Consider the following 26,720-nt stretch of genomic DNA (forward strand, 5'->3'; position numbering starts at 1 on the left):
GAAGCTGTTCTGTTTTGCAGTAAGTCTGGATGAGGGAAAATGGGGAGAACATATAAAAGCAACCAGAGAAGAATGAAGGGGAAAAGAGAAAGATAGCTTCATTACTTGGAGCTGCAGCAGCGTCTCCTTTTCCCAGCCAGCAACTGGAAGCAAGTATGCCCCTCCCCTACCTCCTACAGACCTGAGTCCAACACCTTATCTTGAAGCTTTTCTCTCTTTCCTCTCTCATTCACACAATCTCCAGGTACATCTCTCTTCCTCCATCTCCATTTTTCTCTCCTTGTCATTCTTTTTGAGAGTCCAAACCTCCCTGTAGTTGTGAAGATGCTCCTGAGTAGTATTGATCATGATGCATAATAAAGTAAATCTCCAGTCTGAAGTAGAAGCAGAGGAACCTAAACCAGTTTACCTCCTCACCCTTAAATGTTCCAAAAGACCCCGAGAGCCTTTTCTTAACTTAAATGCATTTAATTCAATCTGTTTTTCTTCAAGTAGTATCAGTCAAGACTGAAAAATTCTTTCCTTACTCAGTTTTCTCTTTTAGTTATTGGAATTACAAAATTATTGCTTTTTACCATTTTCACATAAGCTCTATGGGATTAAATTTTAAGTAAGTTTCTGTTATTTAATTTTGGAATTTATTACTTGCAAGATTATTTTTATGTGAAATGCATTTCTGAATTCCAAACAAATGGATTACAAATAAACTTTCAAAATGCAACTTGTTTCTAAGTTGAATTTTGCCTTTATACTGTTCGAGTTAATGAGAAAGTAAAATAACAATGTAGGCCGGGGGGCGCTGTGGCTCAAGCCTGTAATCCCAGCACTTTGGGAGGCCGAGACGGGCGGATCACAAGGTCAGGAGATCGAGACCATCCTGGCTAACACGGTGAAACCCCGTCTCTACTAAAAAAATACAAAAAACTAGCCGGGCGAGGTGGTGGGCGCCTGTAGTCCCAGCTACTCGGGAGGCTGAGGCAGGAGAATGGCTTAAACCCGGGAGGCGGAGCTTGCAGTGAGCTGAGATCCGGTCACTGCACTCCAGCCTGGGCAACAGAGTGAGACTCCGTCTCAAAAAAAAAACAAAAAAAAAACAATGTAATAATATAATTTAAAATGTTTAATACCTTATAGGATTTGCTACCAAAAATTTTTAGATTAAGGATAGTTATTCTTTAACAATTCAGAAAAAAGTTAAAGTTTGCAAAAACATTATATAGTAATGAAGTTCCAACATCTACTAACAACAATAAAAAACTATTCAGTTTTACAAAGCCTTTTTAATTGCATAAATTGTTAACGTAATACTATTGATGATGATTTGCTGAAATGCTGATACACAACTCCACGTTCATTAAATTAATAATTTGTCTTATTTGATATTCAATTATAGAAAAAGAGTATTGATGTTATTTGTCTTCCAACAGCACATTTCCAGAGTCAGACTATGCTGTTCTTGGTCCTGAATCAGAGTTTAGTATAGGAAGGTTGATGATTGAGCAATCTAATTGAGATAATAGAAAGTCATGAACTAGATCCTCTTGGTGATAATTATTTCCTAATTTTGTCCTATTATTTACTACAAATGTTGATTGTTCTTGAACAGACGACTGCTGACTTGTAATTCCAATGTCTATGCTTTACTTTCTTATGTGATCAATTCAAACATTACTATTTGGATAAGAATTTCTTTTATAATTTTGTAACTTGGATATTTGCTTCTTGTTACTCCAATATTGTTGCATACATGATATTTTATGAGGCATTTAAAATTTCACTTGACAAGTTTAATAAATTATCCAGTGGTGTTACATTATTTAGTTTATATGTATATTTAAAAGGCTTTGAGTAACATTTGACAGGTGAGGCACTGGATGTGGGTATGCTTGTTGGTTTTTCTATAGAAAGCATTCTTTCAAATTTTCCAGTTTGGGCACTCATTTCATGAATAACAGCTTTATCAAGGTAACCCACAAATTGTTCTGTTAGGCTAGAAAAATGCTGTGAGAAATTATAGAGTGTATTCCAAGATCTGTTTTCTGGTGTCTGCTTATTAGTTTTCCTCTTTAGTTTATCATCGACAGTTGTGTGGCCTACTTTAAAAGACAACGGGATCTGTATATCTTTTCTCTGTGCTGTAGGCATTGTTTTTTTGGGTTTGAAAAGAGAAATAGATTGATCTCCAATTATAGATTTGAGGATTTCACAATTTCTTTCTAAAACAAAATTTGTTCTTTTATGTGGGTAAATGTTTTCATTTTCCAATGGATGAGAAGAAAATCTATTTTTTGTCAAAAGTAACATTCGTACATATTCTGAGTCATGGAAAATTATGGGATTTGTGTCCTTTTGTTCCTGTGGATTAAAGAAAAGAGTAATTAGTTGTAAGTTCATTGAGTCAAGAAAGCTCCATATATTTTAAAACATGTAAATAAAATTGTAAAATATTCTAAAAATGACTACATACAAATATTTAATATGAACAGTAGCATTATTCAAATACATGAAAATACTGTACTTGTATATAACATACATCCTTCTTATCTTAATATTCCATAGAGATGTTAGTCATGAAACTTGAACTTTTGACCTTAAATGTTTTTTGAAATAAATTGGAATACGAGAAAATAAATATATTTGTTAAATATCTGAGGTAGTGCCATTGAGAAATAGGGTAGTTGTTCTGGCATTTCTTAGGTTTCCATGTTCTAGAAATTAAAGAGCATTAAAAAAAACGGATTGAGTCAAAGTGCAGAAGAGACATAACTGATTACAGGCCAAAATTACAAATCTGGATATTCTAGTAAATAATTCAAAAAATTAAAAATTATCTCTACAACTGTTATTATTGTACCCTAATACTTACCACCTAACACCTGACACCTAAAAAGTGCTCAATATATATTTGTGGAATAAAATAGCCAAAGTCATAGACTGACTCAAGAATAGATCATTTTTATCACAGTAATAGCCAAGTCTGCTATCATTACTGAAAAGATGACAAAGATCTAGTTTTGCAATCCACTGGTGATGCCAATATTACCTATTCAGCCATCGTAATGGATGTTTGTAATGTTTTTGGTCTGTCCAACGCCTTAGGACATTTTCTGCTTGATAAGTCTATGTACCCTTAGGTAGAGGCAAGAACCATGTTCGTCAGCTTCTTTGCGGTTAGGACACAGGCATTTGCTCTAGGCTCTGCTGTTCATTTACACCTATGAAGTCTTCAGTTCAGAGAAAGCAAGCACTGTGAAAAAGTATTGGGAAAACTATTCTAGTGAGGGTGGTAGGAGTTATATCTAGCTTTGAACAACAGCAGTAGCAAATATTTTAGAGTATTCCCTGCTCAGCATCGGAGTTATAAACTGTTATCTGTGACAACAGCATGGGCCTCAGTGGAGCAGTCTGGGGCTATATAATTAGGTGATTCCTGGCTAGACAGCTTTCGAGCCAGACTGCCTCTCTAGAGAGCATGAGTTACTAAATAGCCTTTAATAAATGCACTTTCTGGTTGAAAAAGCCAAAACAGATTGTTGGAAAAATGGACACATGGTCATGGTTCCATCACTTTAGAACTGGGATCTTGTTATATTGTACAGGCTGGATTCAAATGCGTGGGTTCAAGCAATTCCCCTGCCTCAGACTCCAGAGTAGCAGGGATTATAGGTGCACACCACTGCATTCTGCTAGATTGCTACAGTCATTTAAAAAAAAAAAATCCTTTTTATTTTATAGTTCTATTATAATCAAGCAAATTTGATAAAGCCTTCTTCATAAAGAAAAACACTGAATTTTCAGCTAGTGTAAAGGAATGTGTTGTTTGGGGGTTATGCAAAGTGCATTAAGAACTTAAGTGCTGTTATCACTTTGGAATATGAAACCAAGAGGTAAGAAGGATTTATCAGAGATTCTGGTCACTAAAATATATGAGTGATTCCCATAAGTTGTATGACTACACATATTTACTTAACGACAGATGATATGCTTATTACCATGTGAGAAGTTACTGTCTTTGTTGGACTAACGCTGATTATCTTGGCATGTGGATTTTTCAGTTCATCCTCAAAGCACAACGGGAGCAAGCTTTTCTTTCTTACTGACTGATACTTACTTAATCGATAATTTCTGACCGATTTGTTTTCTTTTATATTAAAATCATTCATCTGTGGAGATTTTTTTCTGAAAATAAACACAATTCAGGGCAATGTTCATAGGGCTGATTGCAGCTTGTTAGTTCTTGTCTGCCTCCTTTTATCCCTGGAAGTCACTGCCAACTTCTGCACCAACCTCTCTCCCACAGACTTTCAAACTGACAAGATCATCCCTTCCTGCCTGGTTTGTGGGAGAAAACAGCAAGAGTAGGAGTGGAAGCAAGAGAGTCATATATATACCTCTTTGGATTTTGAGTGGGGACGAGTTGTATTATTACGTAGGTTGAGGAGAACACCAAAGGTAGAGAGGTATTTGCAACATCCTATGTTGAGATTCTGAAAGAAGCTTCGCAGCACAGCTTCATGCCAACACAGGGTGGCCCCAGATTTGTTAAGAGGATAGAGTAATGTGGTCAGGCAGAGACAGGATATAGTTGTTGTTGTTGTTGTTGTTTGAAACAGAGTCTCGATCTGTCGCCCAGCCTGGAGTGCAGTGGCTCGATCTCGGCTCACTGCAAGCTCTGCCTCCCGGGTTCATGCCATTCTCCTGCCTCAGCCTCCCGAGTAGCTGGGACTACAGGCGCCCACTACCAGGCCTGGCTAATTTTTTTGTATTTTTAGTAGAGATGGGGTTTCACCATGTTAGCCAGGATGGTCTTGATCTCCTGACCTCGTGATCCACCCACCTCAGCCTCCCAAAATGGTGGGATTACAGGCATGAGCCACTGCGCCCGGCCAGGATATAGTTTTTAAACTGAGTTAAACCTAAAGTGGTTGTTCATTATTGATTCAAACAAAGTTTGAAACACACTGGATTAATGATTTTTTCATTACATAAAGTTTGAAGGGTTCATGAGAAAAATGAGAACTTTATCCAAAGAAAAGCTACTTTTTCACATCCATGTTGTAGTGTAAGTAAATGTGTGCATTTACTTAAAAAAAAAAAATGTATTCCCTCTATTCATTTTTCCATGCCTTTCTCTCCGTTTGACAATACTCAAGGTCTGGATGTGATATCTAGTGGCTAAGCAGTCTTGGACCATTCATTCGATTGTACTGTGGAACTAAATGATAACAATAAGGCAGAATAAATTTATTCTGGTCAATTATAAAATGTATCCTACTAGAAACATCATTAAACAGAATAAAATACTAAGTATTTTGAAATAAATTACCTTTCATTTCTATCACCTTCTAAGTGACCAACAGAATCCAATGGTTTCCTAGGTTTTTTGTCAATTTGACCTGAAATTTTAAAAGATTTTCATAAAAGACACTTAGATATTCTGACATTTAGGAAAATATCTTGCACAAAATATTTTACAATTTAAAATAACATATGGAAAGCACCTAGTATAGTGCCTGGTCTGTAGTAGCTACTCAGTAAATATTTCTTGAATGAACTAGATAGAACTGGAAAAGACTGAGATCAAAGCTCCAGTATTTGGCTAAAACAGATCAAACATAAAAGTGGTCTTGGAGATTTTTTGTGGAAGAAAGGCATCCCTACATTTTCAAATCTCTCTGTTATGTAGAGTCATTATTAACCAGTAGGAAGCTTCAGACGGTTATCACTTGGTAGGGAAGGAAGACAGCTTGCAGATATCAAACAGATCTTGCCATGTGGCATGAAGTAAGCATCCAAGGTTGATCTCTTCCAAACATGTCTGGTGGCCACTCCAGCATTCTTCTACACACACATGCTATTAGCAACAGTTTCAGCTTTTTCCTCGTCCTCAAGTAGTTTATATTCTAGTGCAGTACTTCCCAGTCTTTCCCATTTAATTGCAAGCATACTAATTTATATTATTTGTACAGTATACTGGAATAAATGCTTGAGTCTAGGTAGGCTACCATAGGGTCAACTGAGCAGCCTTGATGGCCAAGGAATCAATATTTCAGCACACCTATAACCCCTTCCAAGCACAACAGTTTACCACAGTACTATTTGGGAAGCTCTGTTCTAGAGGGAGGAAATGGTCAATAAACAAGTAAACCAGCTGGGCATGGTGGTGTGCCCTTGTAATCCCAGCTATTCAGGAGGCTGAAGTGGGAGGACTGCTTTAGGCCAGGAGTTTGAGGCCAGCTGGGGCAGTATAGTAAGACCCCCATCTCAAAAAACAAAAACAAACACAAACAAAAAAAAACCTGACAACAAAAAAAACAAGTAAACCAACCAACAAATAAATATATAATATAATTTCGAATACTTTGGAAGTATTTGAAGCATTCAAGTATTATGGAAGAATGTAAACATAGTCCTTCACCTAGGGTGGCTATAGACTTCCTCTTTTAAGAAGGGATATTTGAGCTGAAATCTGAGTAAAGAGAAAGAGGCAGAGGAAACAGCAAGTGTGGAGGTCTCAGCGTGAAGTCAGTGTGGAATGCTGAAAGAACAAAGAGGCCAGTGTTGCTTGGGTGCGGTGAATTAGGAGGAGAACAGAGTAAGATGGGTTGAAACACGTAGCAGGGCTAGGTCATCTAGGGTCACATAAGCCATGGTGAAGAGTTAAGATATTATTCTGGTTACAACAGAGATCCTTAGGAGGGTTTTCAACAGAACAATAATGTAGTTTCATTTATACTTTAGAAAGATCACTCTGCTCGCTCAGAGACGGATGGTCTGTGGGGAGAAGGGGGAATGTGGGTGGCAAGAGTAGCAATGGAGTAACCAGTTAGGAGGCTGTTGCTATTATCTAGATAAACATGTTGGTGGACTCGATAAGGATTGTAGCAGTGTAAGTGGTGAGAAATGGTTGGCTTCAGTTTCTACTTAGAGGGAGATCCAACTTTTTCCCATTTGCAGGAATGGGATAGATAGAAAAACAGGCCCACTGACTGAAACAAGGTGCTGGGTTAAGGATCCCTGACTTGTGAAAGGAGAGTAAAAATCAGTCCTTTCCATTGCCAATTGGCTAACCTGGAACTAAGTCAAACCACACCAGAGACGGATGACTGAATCTGCCATATCCCCAATTATCACCCTGGCAGAGGAATCCCATTCACAACTCTAAAATCTAGTCTGGCCTGAGGGCCATGAGGTCTGAGTAATGGCAACTGCAAAACTTCTGGAAAGGAAAGAGTGACATATAGTAAATGGTGAATAAGAGAGAGAGAACCTTCTGAAATTCTAAAACATTTGAAAAATATTGCCAGGTGCAGTGACTCAGACCTATAATCCCAGCATTTTGAGAGGTTGAGGTGGGTGGATCACTTGAGGTCAGGAGTTCAAGACCAGCCTGGCCAACATGGTGAAACCCCACCTCTACTAAAAGTACAAAAATCAGCTGGGCATGGTCACGAACACCTGTAGTCCCAGCTACTTGGGAGGCTGAGGCAGGAGTCGCTTGAACCCAGGAGTTGGAGGTGGCAGTGAGGAGAGATCATGCCACTGCACTCCAGGCTGGGTGACAGGGTGAGACTCAGTTTCAAAAAAAAAATTATAATAATAAAACATATGAAAAATACAAATCTAAGAAAAGCAGCAAACAAAATCTACAAGAGGGTCAGCAATACAATTAAATAGAAGAATCTAAAAATAAACGGAAAACCCTTGCCGTCTTAAGATACATACCTCAATTTTAAGATGTATAGTAGCAAGTGTCATACTTAAATTAACAGCGTCAATTGATGACATCTTAGATTTGATAAAATATGTTTAGAAATTTCAAAGGTATAAATAAAATTACATTAGAGAATAAGCTATTATTCGATAAAAACAGACTAAGGTAAAAATAAAAACACGTCAATATTTTAAAAACTGGAAATCTTGGAAGTAAGAAATAAAAATCTAGATTACATGGGCAAAGGGAAAATTAATGAATTGAAAGAAAATGTTGACGAATTCACCAAGAATGCATAGAAAGATAAATAAAAAACCTGAAAGAACAGTTCAAAATCATGAAAAACCCACTGCAAGTCTTGGACATTTATCCAATAGCTTTGGAAGAAGAAAATAGCAGAAATGGTAAATAATCTATATTTGAAGAGATAATAATCAATAATTCTAACTGACAGACGTGTATTTCAAGGATTGAAGATGACAGACAGAATACATCTATATCCACACACTTTGTACTAAAAATGCGAATCATAAAGAATAAAGAGAAAAGTCCTAAAACTACCAGAAAGTTAAAAACAGTTTTTCTATAGAAGAATGACAATTGGACTACAAACAGAATTCTAATCTATGAATGATTCAAGAAGATAATAAAGTTATCTGTAAAGTGCTGAGAAAAAATAATTTACAGTGTAGAAATTTACATAAACTCAACTGTCATTCCAGAGTGACAGCAAAATAAAGGCACTTCAGATATATAAGGATCCAAAGAGTTAACAGCCAACAGGTCACCATTGAAAGAATGACTAACACATGCTCTTCAGGAAAAATGTAATAGAACACAGATGGGGCTAGTGTGGTGGCTCACACCTGTAATCCCAGCACTCTGGGAGGCTGAGGCAGGTGGATCACCTGAGGACAGGAGTTTGAGAGCAGCCTGACCAGTATGGTGAAACCCCATTTCTACCAAAAATACAAAAATAGCCGGGCGTGGTGGTGCACACCTATAATCCCAGCTACTTGGGAGCTTGCAGTGAGCCAGGATTGCACCATTGCACTCCAGCCTAGGCAACAAGAGTGAAACTCTGTCTCAAAAAAAATAAATAAATAAACCACAAATGGTAGGATACAGGAGTCAATGATGAGCACAGAATTTGATAAACTGCTATGTATTTAATCAGCACTGTCTTTAAAAACTAATAGTACTTTGTATTTTAAATGAAATATTGTTAATATTTGCTGCATTTGTATAAGCTTTTTGCAGTTATTTTAATCTACTGTATTTTTGGTGTTTTAGACTTCTGTCAGCCTTTTGTTTTTTTCTTTAACTTTGCTTTACTGAGGTATAATTTACACCAATAAAATACATGTATTTTAATGTAATGAACAGTTTGATAAACATTGATAAATATATGCACTCATGTAAGTAAAATCAAGATATAGAGTATTTCCATTATTCTCCGATAGTTTCCCCCCGCCCCCTTTTAGTCAATTCATTTGATTTGTTCTGTTCTTTCCTTCAAACTCACTGTTTATCTCAGTGTTGGATACCTGTTTTCTTCCCTCAATATACTATCTTGTCTAATGTGGTCATATTTTTGTCCCCTTACACTGCACACTGTATATATTCCTAAACCTGCTTTTCGGATTTCAATTCGGTTTACTTCAATGTTTATTTTACTCTTTGAGGCTTTTAACATAATTTTAAGTTACCTATTAGCATTACTTACTTCTCTAAAAATATTTTTTAATTTTGGTAGCATCATTTCATCCTTGATGATTATGTTTTACATTTCCAAATCTTACTTCATAGAATTCTGATTTTCTTTAACTCCTTCAGCATATAGAACAATTATTGTTTAAGTTTATTCCTGGTTCATGGGGTATAAATTCTGCCAAAATGTGACCATCAGCTATTTTTTAAATTATGACCTCTCTTCGCTATGGAATTTTTCCATAGGTCTCATGCTTTGTTCTTATTTTTCTTTCTGCTCAACTTTGAATCAGATCACTTAAATGTGGGCTTATTTATTTGTCCAAAAATAATAGATGTAATTTTTTTTATGTTCTCCCTGTTTGCTTGGGCACTGTTAAACTCTCCCCTTAGAAATTAACATGTAAATCCAGATGTTGTTACCTTTTATTATGAGTTCAGGCACTCAGCTACCTGAGTAGGCTGCTAAGGAGGCTGTAGCCCTGGAAGATGGTGGAGAAGATTGTTTCTGGGCACTGTATATTTTGTGAAACCTTTTCATGACCCCAGGGTGGTGGTGGTGATGGGTACTCTGTTTATGTGTGAGGTGTCACTTGGGTTTCATTTTTTTCTCTCTCTCATGGGGTAAGCAAGTTAGTTTGGTAGTTGAGGGAGGAACTTAGTCAAGTAAGGGCCTCATGGCTCACAGGCTATTTGATGGAATTGTGTTTTTCCTTTGCAGTTATCGTTGGTCACAATCTAAAAATCATTCCTAGAAAACTGTATTTTGTCTCTTCTGTTATCAACCCTCCTTTCAAGTCCCTGCCCCTTCAAGTTAGGAGGTTTTTACCCTAGCTCTGAGTACATCTAAAGCAATACGAGGAAGCCAGAGAAAAAAGTGACAAGTTATGATCATTATATTTCTCTCCAAATATTGCTCGCACAGGCTTTGAATGCTGCTGACTTACAATGAGGAAAGGAATCCCAAGGGGAGAATTTCACATCTTTCTCGGACCTATCATTGATAACAAACTCCATTTCTTTAAGTTTAATGTAAGAGAGAGAGAGAGAGAGAGAGTGTGTGTGTGTGTGTGTGTGTCTGTGTGTCTGTGTGTGTGTGTAGTGGAGTCGGTGGTTATAATAGGGGATTTTTTTTAGAATATTCTCTACTGGCTCTTTCAATGGTTATTCCTTTCTCCTAAGAAATGGAATTGTGCGCTGACTTCTGGAAGATTCTTTCAAACTGCTTCGTATTGTAATATGTGACAGATTTTCTTTGAGTTAGGGACAAAATGTCCCAGTTTCAATTTAATAAATTTTTCTTCTCTATTTTCTTTTTGTGTTATTCATTCTGGCAAGGATGAACTTGTATTTATGCTGACAACTTTCCCAGAAGTCGTACTTTGGGACTTTGATAAAAAGTATAAAATGCTTCCTTAAAGAGACTTAAGAACTTTTCTAAAGAGAGATTGCTTTGCTGAACTAATAGAACATCCTGTCACTGCTTTCAGGGAACACTTCAGAGAAGATGTGGCATCTGAATGGAACCTTCAAGGATAATGTAGTAAACGGAGGTTGCCTACTTCACAGTCAGTTTTTACCCTTCTATACTAACAGCACTCCAGTCTTATCTCCTTCCAAGGAACCATGTCCTTCAAAAAAGGCTGGTATCTTTCCCGGCTCAATGGAGTAAATCTTAAGTAATCTAAGCTGTGTTTTTCAAAATGTGAGCTACAAACCATTCATGTCTTGTGAAATCAATTTAGTGTATCCTGAATAGCATTTTAAAAAATGAAGTAGAATAGACTATAACAGAATGTATCATCTGGATCCTTAGTAATTACTTTACAAAATACAGAAATACTACAATCAAATTCAACTGACAGAGAGAAAGAGAGATAATTAGGACTCTAGGAAGCTGAATCTTCTGCTTCGTGTGTGTGTGTGTGTGTGTGTGTGTGTAATATAAAAAGTATTTCCTACTGTGGCCACGTTAAAAGTTGGAAAAAGTGATCTAAGCCAGTGATGATTTATTGGTTTAGATGTGGATGCATGAGGCTCTTTGAGCCAAAGAAACATAAGGGGGAGTTGGCTTTGGAAAACATTTTTTTCATTCTTACCAAGACATAAAAAGCATTTCTAGCCACACAAGCTATATTGAATAGTTGGTCATCATACTGTACAGCAAGGATAGGAGGACAAGCTACCTGCTAAGACCATTGAGGAAAGAGAGGAACTGGACATTTTTTCCACCACTGTATTCCTCTATTCAATCTCAGCAGCCACAATCAGACGGACAGAAAGCACGAGAATATTTTTTTTCTTGCATCTGTGGTGGAAACCTTAGCGGCAGACAGTAACTACTCCAGGTCTGTCAAATAGATGCATGGAACTGCATATCTAATCACATTATAAAGCCCCTGAATGAGCCAACCCTGCAAATGCCTTTCTGATGGACTTCCTGTTTTTTTAGATAATAAATATCTTTACTGTTTAAGCTACAGGCAGTTGGATTTTCTTTTATTTGAGGCGAAAATCTCTTAATTATGAAAGTCGAACAGGAATCCATCAGGTGAAAACATATGTTTGAAGCATAGGCAACAGACAATGAATCAAATCACACAGTAATTTGGTTAACTAAGTAAAACAGCCTGTTAAATATGACTAGAATCAGTGTGGTGCGGATAGGTTTATGAGAAAGAAAAGAAGGCTGGAGAAAGATCGTTATTGTAGTGTGATCAAAGACTAATATTCCTTGGTTAAAGATTTTCTTAATGCTTATACCCTAAGTTTAGATGCAGGTAACTTTCAATTATTTCAGTGTAAACATGCAATTTCTATACCTGTAAATAAAGTAGAGTCTTTTTCCTTTTTATGAGCATTAGACTGAATGTTGAACATAGGAGAAAAGTCTGTAGAATCCAGTGATCTTCTACATGCTTGTCTATGCTGTGAATGTAGAACATTCAGAGGCCTTGCATTTTCCATCTAAACATCAGGAAAAATGGAAAATTATCTTAGAAATGATTTCTTTCCGTGTATATTAACAAATAATTTGTGTTTGAGTATTCACATTTGCAATATTGAATTATGATAATTAACAGCTGTCTGGTTCTTTAAATATTTTCAAATGTGGTTTAATTCTCAGAAGAACCTACTATGAGATGAGCATTATCAATAAGAAAACAAACTTTCAGAAGTTAAAAGATCTGCTTATGCTCACACTTTTTACTAATTTTTTTTTCTTTGTCTATGAAACTTAACCTTTATATTCACATAAAATTTATCTCTCCAAGTTCAGGGGAAGTCTGAAGTTCAAATACTGAGAAATAAAGCCTTCTCTGTTTTAATAAACGATTACTCTCTCTAACATAGAGTAGGTACAGCAGATCAGTTCTGAGTAGAGAAGAAACTGAAAAACAATGATCCGGCTTTTCCTAGACTAGAGGATCAGATTGGGTCCATGTATTTTTTATTAAAATGCACATATCTAGGCATTCAAAATATACATATGCACGTGTTAATATAAACGGAATACTTTGTGGTTCTCTGTTAACAAACTAAACAAATAACTGTTTAGAGCCCATTTTTTTTCACACTAGGCACAGAATATATTTCGTTCTGGGTAATATGAAATAAAAATAAGGTATATGACAAAAGTCTAGGCCACAAAGACCTCACATTTTTATGGTATAGGATTTGCATACGCAAAACACTAGTAAATAAAATAGAGTAATATCACTAAAAAGCAAACCAATCAATACAATCAATAAATGGGGAAGAGGTTAAAAAGGGAGGGATATCCATAAAGACTAAAATAGACAGGAAAGATTTCATAGAGGGAGAAGAAAATGCTAAGATTTAAAAGATGAGGGTATTTCAGGCGAGGTCAACAGCATAAGCCTGGAATGTTCATAAGACAGGCAGAAAAACAGTATAGTTACAGCAGGAAGGCATTTATTATTTATTGGGATTAAAAGATAAGTTCAAATAGGTAAGAAGATGAGTTGTGAGGGGGATAGACCTCAGATGTCTTGAAAGACAAACAAAGCAACTTTATCCTAAAGAAAAATTACCAACATTGTCATGAGGAATTGGAAATTGGAGCCCATTAATAATTCTCAAAAGGAATGTAAGGGAGTTTCAAATAACTACCTTTAAAACATAGTTTAAAAGAGTAACCAGCCCCAGATAGATTTACAGATAAGTTGTTTCAAGCTTTCATGGAAAAAATTGTTCTCATGTAATCTAATATCAATTCAATTAAAAAGTAAACAACTTTTCATTTCTTTTTACAAGCTGGCATAGTCTTAAAAGCCAAAGTCTGGAAAAATAAAGAAGCCTACAAGCTAATCTTACCCATGACTTCAGGATGTTTCACAGATTTAAAATAAAATACCGATCAACACTATACTAGTACAAGTTTACAACAGCCAAATAAAACCATCAAGAAATTAAAGGTTTCTATGTTATTATAACTCATTACCCATAGGTCAAAAGGATTAAAATGATGTAATTATTTTAATAGCTGCAATGCTGATAAATCTGATAAATTTAACAACTATTATTGATAAGAACTGTAATAAAACTACATAGAGATAATACTTTCTTAATGTGAGAAAGAATATTGGCCAGGTGCGGTGGCTCATGCCTGTAATCCCAGCATTTTGGAAGGCCGAGGCAGGTGGATCACCTGAGGTCAGGAGTTTAAGACCAGTGTGGCCAACACTGTGAAACTCGTCTCTACTAAAAATCCAAAATAAGCCAGGCATGGTGGTGCACACCTGTAGTCCCAGCTACTCGGGAAGCTGCGGCAGGAGAATTGCTGGAATCAGGGAGGCGAAGGTGGCAGTGCACTGAGATCATGCCACTGCACTCAAGCCTAAGGGACAGAGTGAGACTCTGTCTCAAAAAAAAAAAAAAAAAAGAATATTTAAACATAATTTTAAAAATTATATATATGTAAAAGTAACAGTCAACATCATCGTTAATGGTAATATATTAGTCTATGACATGGCAACAGTAACATCTATCACCACAATTATTTATAAATTTTTAGGGAGTGCCCAGTAATGCAACAGGAAAAGATAATAAAAGTAGTAAAGACTGGGGAATTCTGATTCAACATAGCTGAGTAATCCTCTATCAGACCTACCTTCCCACAGATAAAAACCATAGACTCTAGACAAAATGCTCTAGATAAAATACACACACACACACACGCACACACACATGCATGCACACACATTACCTTAAGGTCCTGGAGAATAAACAAAAGCAGGTGGCAAAGAGAAAGTATTGACACTTGGCATCACTGATTTGCATGGAGTGGAGTTGCTATTTGTATAGCTTTTAGCTTGTAGGCAGACTGAAGTTGGCATCGCATGGAGCATCTAAAATTCTGCTAGAAAAACCATGTTGTTTCTGGCCAGAAGAGCCAGAAGACAAAGTTTGTGCAAACAAAGCTGCTGGAAAGTGAGAAAGGAATGATGCAAAGAAGAGAGCCAAAGATGGCAGCTCCATTTCCTGCACGAGAGACTCCTATGTGTAAGAGACTACCTGTTCAAGTCTCTGGTTAAACTCTAAACCATGCATGTTTAGAAACTCCTGCAAGCAGCCTGCTAAGGATAAAACAACCGAACTAAAATTTGAGCTGCTGTTCACGAGTCATTTTGTATTTTGAGTACAATCAAGATAATTGACTGCTAGAACAAAAACATCAATAAATTTTGTAGGACAACAGGAGAGTGCAGAGTCTTCACAATACAATAGTCACAATGTCCAAGATCAACCCAACTTGACCTAAAAGAACCGAGGAAGTGAGGCCTAGTGTTAACATAAAAGACAATCCAACAAGACCAGATATTGAATGACCCAGACATTGAAATGAACAGATTTTATAGCAGCTATTATAACTATGCTTGATGGGTCCGGCACGGCGGCTCACGCCTGTAATCCCAGCACTTTAAGAGGCCGAGGGGGGTGGATCACTTGAGGTCAGGAGTTCGAGACCAGCATGACCAACATGGTGAAACCCTGTCTCTACTAAAAATCCACACACACACACACACACAAAATAGCTGGGGGTGGTTGCACACATCTGTAGTCCCAGCTACTCAGGAGGTTGAGACAGGAGAATCACTTGAACCTGGGAAGCAGAGGTTGCAGCAACTGAGATTGTGCCACTGTACTCCAGCCTGGGTGACAAAGCAAGACTTCACCTAAAAAACAAAAACAAAAACCAAACAAACAAACTAACAAGAAACCATGCTTCATGAAAAAAGTAAAATATGTTCAAAGTAAAGGAAAAACATAGGGAATCTTATCAGAGAAACAGAAACTACTTTTTAAAATGGAAATTATAGAATTAAAACATCTGTTAACTGGTTTAGCTTAAAACAAAGAGAAAATATCTGAGGGAATAATCTGAGAAATTCAGGAACCTGTAGGACAATAGTGAAAAGTCTGACATGTTTAATAAGAACCTCAAAGGGAGACTCTTAGCCCCTTTACTTTCTTTAAAACACATCGAATTTCTGAAAGCAAAAATGATAACACTGTCCTGCAGGGTTTATAGTATTACATACAGAAACTATAGTACAAAGATTTGGGGAAGTAAATGGAACTATAAAATTTAAAGATTTCTACATCTTTATGTGAAGTAGTACAATTTTACTCTAGACTGTGACAAGTTGATGATGTATACTTTAATCTATACCAAAACCACTAAAAATCCCAAACAAATAAAAAGAGACATAACTAAAAGCCAACGGATACATTAAAGTGAAATTTTGATAAATATTCAAATAATCCAAAGAAAGGCAGAAAAGAAGGAACAGAGGAACAAAAAGCACAGGGACAAACAAACAAAAAAGAATAAAATGATAGACTTAATTTCACCCATATCAACAATTACATTAAACATTAATGAAATAAGCATTTCAATTAAAAGACATTGTCAGAATAGATTTTTTAAAAAGCAAGACTCAAGTATATGCTGTGTATAAAAAATGTACTATAAATATAAGTTGAAAGTAAACTGATGGAAAAATATGTACTATGTAAACAGGATGCATAAGAAGGCTGCAGTGGTTCTATAAATATCAGGTAAGATAGACATCTGGCCAGGCACAGTGGCTCACGCCAGTAATCCCAGCACTCTGGGAGGCTGAGGTGGGTGGATCACCTGAGGTCAGGAGTTTGAGACCAGCCGGACCAGCTTGGAGAAACCCTGTCTCTACTAAAAATTCAATTAGCTGGGCGTGGTGGCGCATGCCTATAATCCCAGCTACTCGGGAGGCTGAGGCAGGAGAATCACTTGAACCCAGGAAGTGGAGGTTGCACTGAGCTGAGATTGCATCACTGCACTCCAGCCTGGGCAACAAGAGCGAAACTCCGTCTCAAGAAAAAAAAAAGAAAGATAGATATCAAGAAAAATAGTATTACCAGAGACAGAGACAGACATTTCACTATAACAAAAAGATCAATTCATCAGGGAGACTAAAAATCATAAATACATATACACCTAAAAAACACATGAAGCAGGCTGGCCACAGTGGCTCATGCCTATAATCTCAGCACTTTGGGAGGCTGAGGTGGGCAGATGACCTGAGGCCAGGAGTTCGAGACCAACCTGGCCAACATGGCGAAACCACATCTCTACCAAAAAAAAAAAAAGCCGGATATGGTGGTGGGTACTTGTAATCCCAGCTACTCAGGAGACTGAAGGAGGAGAATTACTTGAACTTGGGAGGTGGAGGCTGCAGGGAGCCAAGATGGTGCCAAGATCTTGGGAAAAAAAAAAAAATATATATATATATATATGAAGCAGAAATTAACAGAGTCAAAGAGAGAAATGGGCAATTTTATAATCATAAAGATTTTAACATCTCCTAGCAACTGACAGAATAATTAGATTTTTAAAAGTCTGTAAAGACACAGATGACCTGAATGAAACTAACAAACATCTTGACCTAATTTATGCATATACTTTCATATTTTATATCTATAATAGAGATATATATTTATAAATATACTCATATACTTGTGTACTTATAGAACACTATGCCATATAACTGCTAAATACACATTCTTTTAAGTGCACTTAGTATTTTCAATAAGACAGACCATATCCTGAGCCCTGAAACAAGTCTAAATAGAAGTTTAACTGGATTGGAACCCTACATAATGTATTATTTGACCACAAGGTAATTAAATTAGATATCAATAACAATAAGATAGCTGGAAAAACTCCAAATATTTTGAAATTCTATAACATACTTCTGAAGAATCCGTATTTCAAAGAAGAAATTAGAAAATTTTTTCAAACTGAATGATAGTGAAAATGTAACACATCAAATTTCATGGAATTTCAGTTTTCCAAACAAGAAATTGGGGGTTATCATTCTAAGCACTAACTACAATCACTTGCAAACTCCATCAAGCCTGACTACTTAATTTCTTCCTAATCAGTGTCCTCCACTACATTCCCATTTCTACTGCTTTGGCTCAGTCTCTCACCATTTCTTACACTGAAGATATGTCTAAGAAATATTTCAGCACAAGTCAAACAAGAAATTACTGAAGGATCAAGGCCTTTCAGGAGTCAGTATGAATGTAGATTAGGGGAACTAGTAGAGGTGTAAGTTTTAAATGGGAGGGGTCCTTCTGAGTCAATATAATGGGCCATGCTATTTATAGCCATGCCCTACTAAGATCTCTTTACGATTATGGCAAGGAAATACCACAAAGAATCAACTTGTAAAAGAAAGAGAACAGAAATGTGTGCATATGTGTTTGTGAGAGAATGATGGGAAGACAGATCAGTGCCTGGGAGAGATTTCAACAGATTTCTGAAAGAAAGATAATCGAAGCTTTACAGTAGAGAGTCATTAATATGTTAGCTGTTTGATGAAACCTGGAGAAACTCTAGGCTTAGAGGAGGCAGGTATTGAGGGTGGGAATGAGAACAAAAGTTGTAAAGAGACATTAACTGAAATGCTGAATGAAATTTCCGAACCAGTTACCACTTTTCCCATCTCCCAGTTGTCCTGTCCCACAGGCAATTTACAGGAAATGGTATTTAATTAATCCCAGGCTAAAACAAAGAGTGCCCTTCTCTTAATAAACTTCCTGCTAGTGCGGGTTTTGGCTCCCCAGAGCAAAATTATCTTTATGGTAGCGTCTGCAAAAAAGGCTACCAGGCCAACTGCCTATTCTTTGCCCTCAAATCCTAAAGTAAGGTGGTTGAGAAATCTGCCATATACACAGAACAGTTAGGTTTTCATTCTGGGGATAGACTTACTTGTAAAATTAATGGTAGCTTCCTGGAAAAATTAACCCCATCTTCATTCTAAAATATCACAAATAAAAATGTACCAATGTCTTATTCTATTTAAGCTGCTGTAATAAAATCTCTTAAACAGGGTAATAGAAATAATAGAAATTTACTTCTCACAATTCTTAGGCTAGGAAGTCCAAGATCAAGTCATCAGCAAATTTGGTGTTTAGTAAGGGCTCACTCTCGGATTCATGGGTGGTGCCTTATTCTGTGTCCTCACATGGTAGAAGGGGCAAACAGCTCCCTAGAATCTCTTTTATAGGGTCACTAATCCCATTCGTGAGGGCTCTGCCCCATGACCTAATCACCTCCTACAGGCATCACTCTGTAATAGCATCACATTGGCTATTAAGTTTCAACATACGAATTTTGGGGGTACACATTCAGACCATAGCAACCACATATGATAAAAATCAGCAATATCAAAGATACATATAACAACCTTAAAGGAAATGTAATTTAAGAAACAGAAAAGAACCTAAGAAAACTAACTCTAACATCTTCAGAAAACTTTGAGAAAAAATGTGGCAGGATTCAATGGGGGGAAAGAAGGGCCACTACCAAGAAAAAGAAACATTGGAAATGTAAAATATGATTACTAAACAAAAATGCAATAAAAGGGCTGGAAGAAAAAGTCAAGGAAATTTCCCATAATAAAGAGCAACATTTTAGCTGGGCATAGTGGCTCATACCTTTAATCCCAGCACTTTGGGAGGCAGAGGCAGGTGGATAGTTTGAGCTCAGGAGTTCGAGACCAGTTTGGGCAACATGGCAAAACCCCATCTTTACAAAAAATACAAAAATTAGCCAAGCATGGTAGCACACACCTGTGGTCCCAGCTACTTAGGAGGCTGAAGTGAGAGGATTGCTTGAGCCCAGCAGGAGGTAGAGGCCGCAGTGAGGTGTGATCGTGCCACTCTACTCCAGCCTGGGCAACAGAGAAAGACCCTATCTCAAAAAAAAGGGCAAAGTGTCAAAGAGACAAAACAAAGAAAAGCAATGTAGAAAATCAATCCAAAGGGTCTAATATCTGATGGTTAGAAAGCAGAGAAAATAGTAGAGATGAAATTGGCAAAGACATAAAATACATTTTTTAGAACTAAAGAAAGACATTTAGCTTTAGAGTGGGGTTCACTGAGCACTGAACAGAATAAAGTAAAACTACCACACCCAGGCACATCCTTGAGACGTTTCTTTCTTTCTTTTTTTTTTTTTGAGATGGAGTCTCACTCTGTTCCTGGAGCACAGTGGTGTGATCTCAGCTCACTGCAACCCCCACCTCCTGGGTTCAAGAGATTCTCCTGCCTCAGCCTCCTGAGTAGCTGAGATTACAGGTGTGTGCCACCACACCCAGCTAATTTTTGTATTTTAGTAGAGATGAGATTTTGCCATGTTGGCCAGGCTGCCTTGAGACATTTCAGCACAATGTTGATAAAGTTTCTAAAAAGTTTCCAGAAAAAAATAATGTCATGAAGTTCGAGAACTTTTCATAGCAACACAAAACTATATAGGACAGTAGAACAACGTCTTCAAAGGCTAGGAAAAAAATGATTTTGAACCTCTAAGTCTACACAGTCAAATTATCAATCAAGTATATTGGAAAAATAAACACACTATCAAATATCCATGCAACATTTCTAGAGAAGTTTCTTGAAGATATATTCTAGGAAGAAAATTGAGAAGATGGCAGATAGGAGACAGGGCTAATGTGCAGCTTCCATTTGGATGGACAGAACAGCATGTGAAGACACACCACCAACTTTTGCTTCAAGAACCACTGAGAGGTGAAGTCAGCTGGACTTAACTGGGTTGAGTGGGGACTTGGAGGACTTTTCTGTCTAGCTAGAGGATTGTAAATGCACCAATCAGAGCTCTGTGTCTAGCTAGAGGATTGTAAATGCACCAATCAGCACTCTGTAAAATGGACCAATCAGCAGGACGTGGGTGGGGACAAATAAGGGAATAAAAGCTGACCATCCCAGCCAGCAGTGGCAACCCGCTCAGGTCCCCTTCCATGCTGTGGAAGCTTTGTTCTTTCACCCTTCACAATAAATCTTGCTGCTGCCCACTCTTTGGGTCTGTGCCACCTTTAAGAGCTGTAACACTCACCGTGAAGGTCTGCAGCTTCATTCTTAAAGTCAACGAGATCAAGAACCCACCAGAAGGAACAAACTCTGTACACATCTTGGCGACCACAAAGGGACTATTGCCAAGTGGTGAGTACCATCGGACCGCATTTGTTTGCTATTCTGTCTTATTTTTCCTTAGAATTCGGGGGCTAAACACCAGGCACCTGTTGACCAGTTAAAAGCGACTAGTGTGGACGCCAGACTGAAGACACAGGTGTCAGACTTTCTGGGAAAGGGCTCTCTAACAACCCCCGACTCTTTGGAGTTTGGGGTTGTTGGTTTGCCTGGAACCAGTTTCCGCTTTTCCTGTATTTCTGGGCTGAGCCGAGGGTCGACAGAGAGGAAAGTCATTCAGCTCCAGTGTCCCGAGAAAAAGTTGGTTGACCCTGTAGCCATGAGAGGAACTCTCAAAGTCACGTCACCCAAGCAAGACTCGCCCATCTATCCTATCTATCCTGACCCTTGCCTCCTGGGTCCTAATGCCTGTCAGAAAAACTTCCTCTCACCTGTCTTCTCTGAGGCTAGTCCTGCTTCTAAAAACCACTCCCTGTCTCTGGTGCTTTTCTAGTTTCTTCTATGAGAATGATTTCTAGTATAAACTTCAGGACTCTGTTCCCTTCTTTAGGTACTTGGGCTCACCAATCAGAAAGACATAATTTTTGCCTGAAGCCCTGCTGTTGGGGGGGACTATCTGGAATTTTAGGATCCCTCCTCAGACTAGCAGGCCTAACAAAAGCTATTCCTGAAGCTAGGATATGGAGTGCCTCAGAAATGATATCTTTCCTATTCATATGATGAGAAGTGAGGACAAAAGGCATCACTCTTCCTTGACATCCCTTCCCTCCCTCAGGGTATGGCCCTGCACTTCATTTTTGGGGCATAACATCCTTACAGGACAGGGGTAAGCTCCCAATACTAACAAGAGAATGCTTAGGACTCTAACAGGTTTTTGAGAATGCATTGGTAAGGGCCACTAAATCCGAACTTCCTCAGTCCTCTTTGTGGTCTAAGAGGAAAATTAGGGTTTCTGCTGCTGCGTTGGTGAGCACAACTATTCTGATCAGCAGGGTCCAGGGACCGTTGCGGGTTCTTGGGTGGGGGCAGGTGGGGTGGGGGATGGTGGGGAATAAACAAACCAAAACTGTGGGCGGTTTTTTCTTTCAGATGAGAAACACTCAGGCATCAACAGGCTCACCCTTGAAATGTATCCTAAGCCATTGGGAACAATTTGATCAACAAACCCTGAAAAAGAAGTGGCTTATTTTTTTCTGCACTATGACGTGGCCCCAATATTCTCTCTCTGATGGTGAAAATGGCCACCTGAGGGAAGTATAAATTACAATACTATTCTGCAGCTTGACCTTTTCTGTAAGAGGGAAGGCAAATGGAGTGAAATACCTTATATCCCAGCTTTCTTTTCATTGAAGGAGAATCCACAACTATGCAAAGCTTGCAATTTACATCCCACAAGAGGACCTCTCAGTTTACCCCCATATCCTAGCCTCCCTATAGCTCCCCTTCCTGTTAATGATAAGCCTCCTCTAATCACCCCTGGCCAGAAGGAAACAAGCAAAGAAATCTCCAAAGGACCACAAAACCCCGCATGCTATCAGTTATGTCCACTTCAAGCTGTAGGGGGAGGGGAATTTGGCCCAACCCGGGTACATGTCCCCTTCTCCCTCTCTGATTTAAAGCAGATCAAGGCAGACCTAGGGAAGTTTTCAGATGATCCTGATAGGTATATAGATGCCCTACAGGGTCTATGGCAAACCTTCGATCTCACTTGGAGAGATATTATGCTGTTGTTAGATCAAACCCTGGCCTTTAATGAAACGAATGCAGCTTTAGCTGCAGCCTGAGAGTTTGGAGATATCTGGTATCTTAGTCAAGTAAATGATAGAATGACAGCCAAAGAAAGGGACAAATTTCCTACCAGTCAGCAAGCCACCCCCAGTATGGATCCCCACTGGGACCTCAACTCAGATCATGGGGACTGGAGTCGCAAACATCTGTTGACCTGTGTTCTAGAAGGACTAAGGAGAATTAGGGAAAAGCCCATGAATTATTAAATGATGTCCACCGTAACTCAAGGAAAGGAAGAAAATCCTTCTGCCTTCCTCGAGTGGCTATGAGAGGTCTTAAGAAAATATACTCCCCTGTTACCCAACTCACTCGAGGGTCAATTGATCCTAAAAGATAAGTTTACTAACCAATCAGCTGCAGATATCAGGAGAAAGCTCCGAAAGTGAGCCCTGGGTCCTGAACAAAATCTGGAGGCATTATTAAACCTGGCAACCTCAGTGTTCTATAATAGGGACCAAGAGGAACAGGCCGAAAAGGAAAAGTGAGATCAGAGAAAGGCCACAGCCTTAGTCATGACCCTCAGACAAACAAACCTTGGTGGTTCGGAGCAGACAGAAAATGGAGAAGGCCAATCACCTGGTAAGGCTTGTTACCAGTGTGGTTTGCAAGGACACCTTAAAAAATATTATCCAACAAGAAACAAGCTGCCCCCTCACCCATGTCCACTATGCCGAGGCAATCACTGGAAGGTATACTGCCCCAGAGGACAAATGTTCTCTGGGCCATAAGCCCCCAACCAGATGATCCAACAACAGGACTGAGGGTGCCTGGGGCAAGCGCCAGCTCATGTCATCACCCTCACTGAGCCCCAGCTATGGTTAACAATTGAGGGCCAAGAAATTGACTTCCTCCTAGACACTGGCGCAGCTTTCTCAGTGTTAATCTCCTGTCCTGGACAGCTGTCTCTAAGGTCCAATCCTGGGACAGCCTGTAACCAGGTATTTCTCCCACCTCCTCATTGTAATTGGGAGACTTTGCTCTTTTCACATACCTTTCTTGTTATGCCTGAAAGTCACACACCCTTAGTAGGGAAGGACATTTTAGCCAAAGCTGGAGCTATTATCTACATGAATATGGGGAACAAGTTACCCATTTGTTGTCCTCTGCTTGAGGAGGGAATAAGCCTGAAGTATGGGCATTGGTAGGACAATTCGGAAGGGCAAAAAATACCTGCCCAGTACAAATTAGGCTAAGAGACTCCACTACTTTTCCTTATCAAAGGCAATATCCCTTAAGGTCTGAAGCTCATAAAGGGTTACAGGATATTGTTAGACATTTAAAAGCTCAAGACTTAGTAAGAAAATGCAGCAGTCCCTGCAACACCCCAATTCTAGGAGTACAAAAACTGAATAGTTGGTGGAGACTAGTGCAAGATCTTAGACACATCCGTGAGGAGGTAATTCCTCTATATCCAGTTGTACCCAACCCCTATACCCTGCTCTCTCAAATACCAGAGGAAGTAGAATGGTTCACTGTTCTGGACCTCAAGGATGCCTTCTTCTGCACTCCCCTGCACTCTGACTCCCAGTTTCTCTTTGCCTTTGGGGATCCCACAGACCACATATCCCAACTTAATGTGGACAGTCTTGCCCCAAGGGTTTAGGGATAGCCCTCATTTGTTTGGTCAGTCACTGACCCAAGACCTAGGCCACTTCTCAAGTCCAGGCACTCTGGTCCTTCAGTATGTGGATGATTTACTTTTGGCTACCAGTTTGGAAGTCTCGTGCCAGCAGGCTACTCTAGATCTCCTGAACTTTCTAGCTAATCAAGGGTACAAGGCATCTATATTGAAGGCCCAGCTCTGCCTACAACAAGTCAAATATCTAGGCCTAATCTTAGTCAAAGGAACCAGGACCCCAGCAAGGAAGGAATACAGCCTATACTGGCTTTTCCTCACCCTAAGACATTTAAACAGTTGTGGGCGTTCCTTGGAATCACCGGCTTTTGCCAACTATGGATCCCCAGACATAGAGAGATAGCCAGGCCCCTCTATACTCTAATCAAGGAGACCCAGAGGGCAAACACTCATCTAGTAGAATGGGAACCAGAGGCAGAAACAGCCTTCAGAACCTTAAAAGAGGCCCTAGTACAAACTCCAGCTTTAAGCCTTCCCACAGGACAAAATATCTCTTTATACATCATGGAGAGAGCAGGAATAGCTCTTGGAGTCCTTACTTAGACTTGTGGGACAGCCCCACAACCAGTGGCATACCTAAGCAAGGAAATTGACGTAGTAGCCAAAGGCTGGCCTCACTGTTTATGGGTAGTTGCAGTGGTGGCCATCTTAGTATCAGAGGCTATCAAAATAATACAAGGAAAGGATCTCACTGTCTGAACCACTCATGATGTAAATGGCCTACTAGGTGCCAAAGGAAGTTTATGGCTATCAGACAATCCCCTGCTTAGATACCAGGCACTACTCCTTGAGGGACCAGTGCTTCAAATACATACATGTGCAGCCCTCAACCCTGCCACTTTTCTCCCAGAGGACGGGGAACCAATTGAGCATGACTGCCAACAAATTATAGTCCAGACTTACGCTACCCGAGATGATCTCTTAGAAATCCCCTTAGCTAATCCTGACCTTAACCTATATACAGATGGAAGTTCATGTGTGGAGAATGGGATACGAATGGCAGGTTATGCAATAGTTTGTGATGTAACAGTACCAGAAAGTAAGCCTCTTTCCCCCAGCGCCCAGTTAGCAGAACTAGTGGCACTTACCCAAGCCTTAGAAATGGCAAAGAGAAAATGAATAAATGTGTATACAGATAGCAAGTATGCTTATCTAATCCTACATGCCCATGCTACAATATGGAAAGAAAGGGAGTTCCTAACCTCTGGGGAAACCCCCATTAAATACCACAAGGAAACCATGGAGTTATTGCATGCAGTGCAAAAACCCAAGGAGGTGGCAGTCTTACACTGCTGAAGCCATCAAAAAGTGGCTGGCAGAGGCTGGGAGAGACCAGCAGAGAAAGAAAGAGAGAAAGAGACAGAAAATCAAAGAGAAAGAAAGAGAGAGACAGAAAGTCAAAGAAAGAAAGAGAGAGAGAGAGAGAAAGAGAGAGAGAGAGAAAGAAAGAAAGAAAGAAAGAGAGAGAGAGAGAAGTGGTAAAGAAAAAAGAGTGTACCCTATTCCTTTAAAAGCCAGGGTAAATTTAAAACCTATAATTGATAATTGAAGGTCTTCTCTGTGATCCTGTAACACTCCAATACCACCTTGTTGTCAATGTAAACAAGGCATAGCCCAAAAGCACTGAGGCCACTGACATCCATAGCTTTCCTATCAAAAATCCTTAACCCTGCAGGTTTCCTAACAGGGGATCTAAATCTTAATTAATTACCACACAAAGGTCTGACCAGATCTAGGAGGAACTCCCTTCAGGACAGGGAGATGGTTCCTCCCAGGTGATTAAGGGAAAAAGACATAATGGGTATTCAGTAAGTGATAAGGAAACTCCTGTAGAAACAGAGTTAGGAAAATTGCCTAATAACTGATCTGCTCAAACGTGGGATCTGTTTGCACTCTGCCAAACCTTAAAGTACTTACAGAATCAGGAAGGAGTCATCTATACCAATTCCAGTTAATATGGAATGAAGGAGGTCTTATTAATAGCAAAGAATAATTAAAATCCCAAATGTACAAGGTTTTCAACAAAAGTAAAGCTTGCTAAAAGTTAACAGTGTAACATGGATTATCCTAACTTCTACTCTTGTGGAAATCAGAGGCTATCAGTGCCCCTCAAAGCTCGAGCACTTTGGGAGGCTGAGGCAGGCGGAAAACCTAAGGTCAGGAGTTCAAGATCAGCCTGGCCAACATCCTGAAACCCCGTTTCTGTACTAAAAATATGAAAATTAGCCAGGTGTGGTGACTCATGCCTGTAATCTCAGCTACTCGGGAGGCTGAGGCAGGAGAATCACTTGAACCTGGGAGGCAGAGGTTGCAGTGAGCTGAGATCGCGCCGCTGCTCTCCAGCCTGGG

The 26,720-nt window shown here is 38.9% G+C and overlaps 1 protein-coding gene across 2 annotated transcripts in view; it reads right to left on the reverse strand.

Annotated features, from left to right (window-relative positions):
- Positions 1-627: 627 nt before the first annotated feature.
- The window catches only part of LOC105508077 (chromosome unknown open reading frame, human C1orf141), a 61,381-nt gene continuing 35,288 nt past the window's right edge, over positions 628-26,720 (reverse strand). The window contains exons 8-11 of one of the 2 annotated variants that reach the window (XR_001001202.1): positions 12,247-12,391; positions 5,327-5,396; positions 1,099-2,355; positions 628-784 (exon numbers count right to left, since the gene is read on the reverse strand). Coding sequence is in view for 1 of the 2 variants with exons in the window: in XM_011936871.1 (XP_011792261.1) it covers positions 1,756-2,355; positions 3,993-4,179; positions 5,327-5,396; positions 12,247-12,391 (1,002 nt within the window). In the remaining variant the exon portion in view is untranslated. Of the gene's footprint in view, positions 785-1,098; positions 2,356-3,992; positions 4,180-5,326; positions 5,397-12,246; positions 12,392-26,720 lie in introns of those variants that run through there. The other variant, XM_011936871.1, reaches the window with a different exon arrangement.

This window comes from Colobus angolensis, unplaced genomic scaffold (genome assembly GCF_000951035.1).
Source record: "Colobus angolensis palliatus isolate OR3802 unplaced genomic scaffold, Cang.pa_1.0 Scaffold158, whole genome shotgun sequence".
Classification (NCBI taxonomy): domain Eukaryota; kingdom Metazoa; phylum Chordata; class Mammalia; order Primates; family Cercopithecidae; genus Colobus; species Colobus angolensis.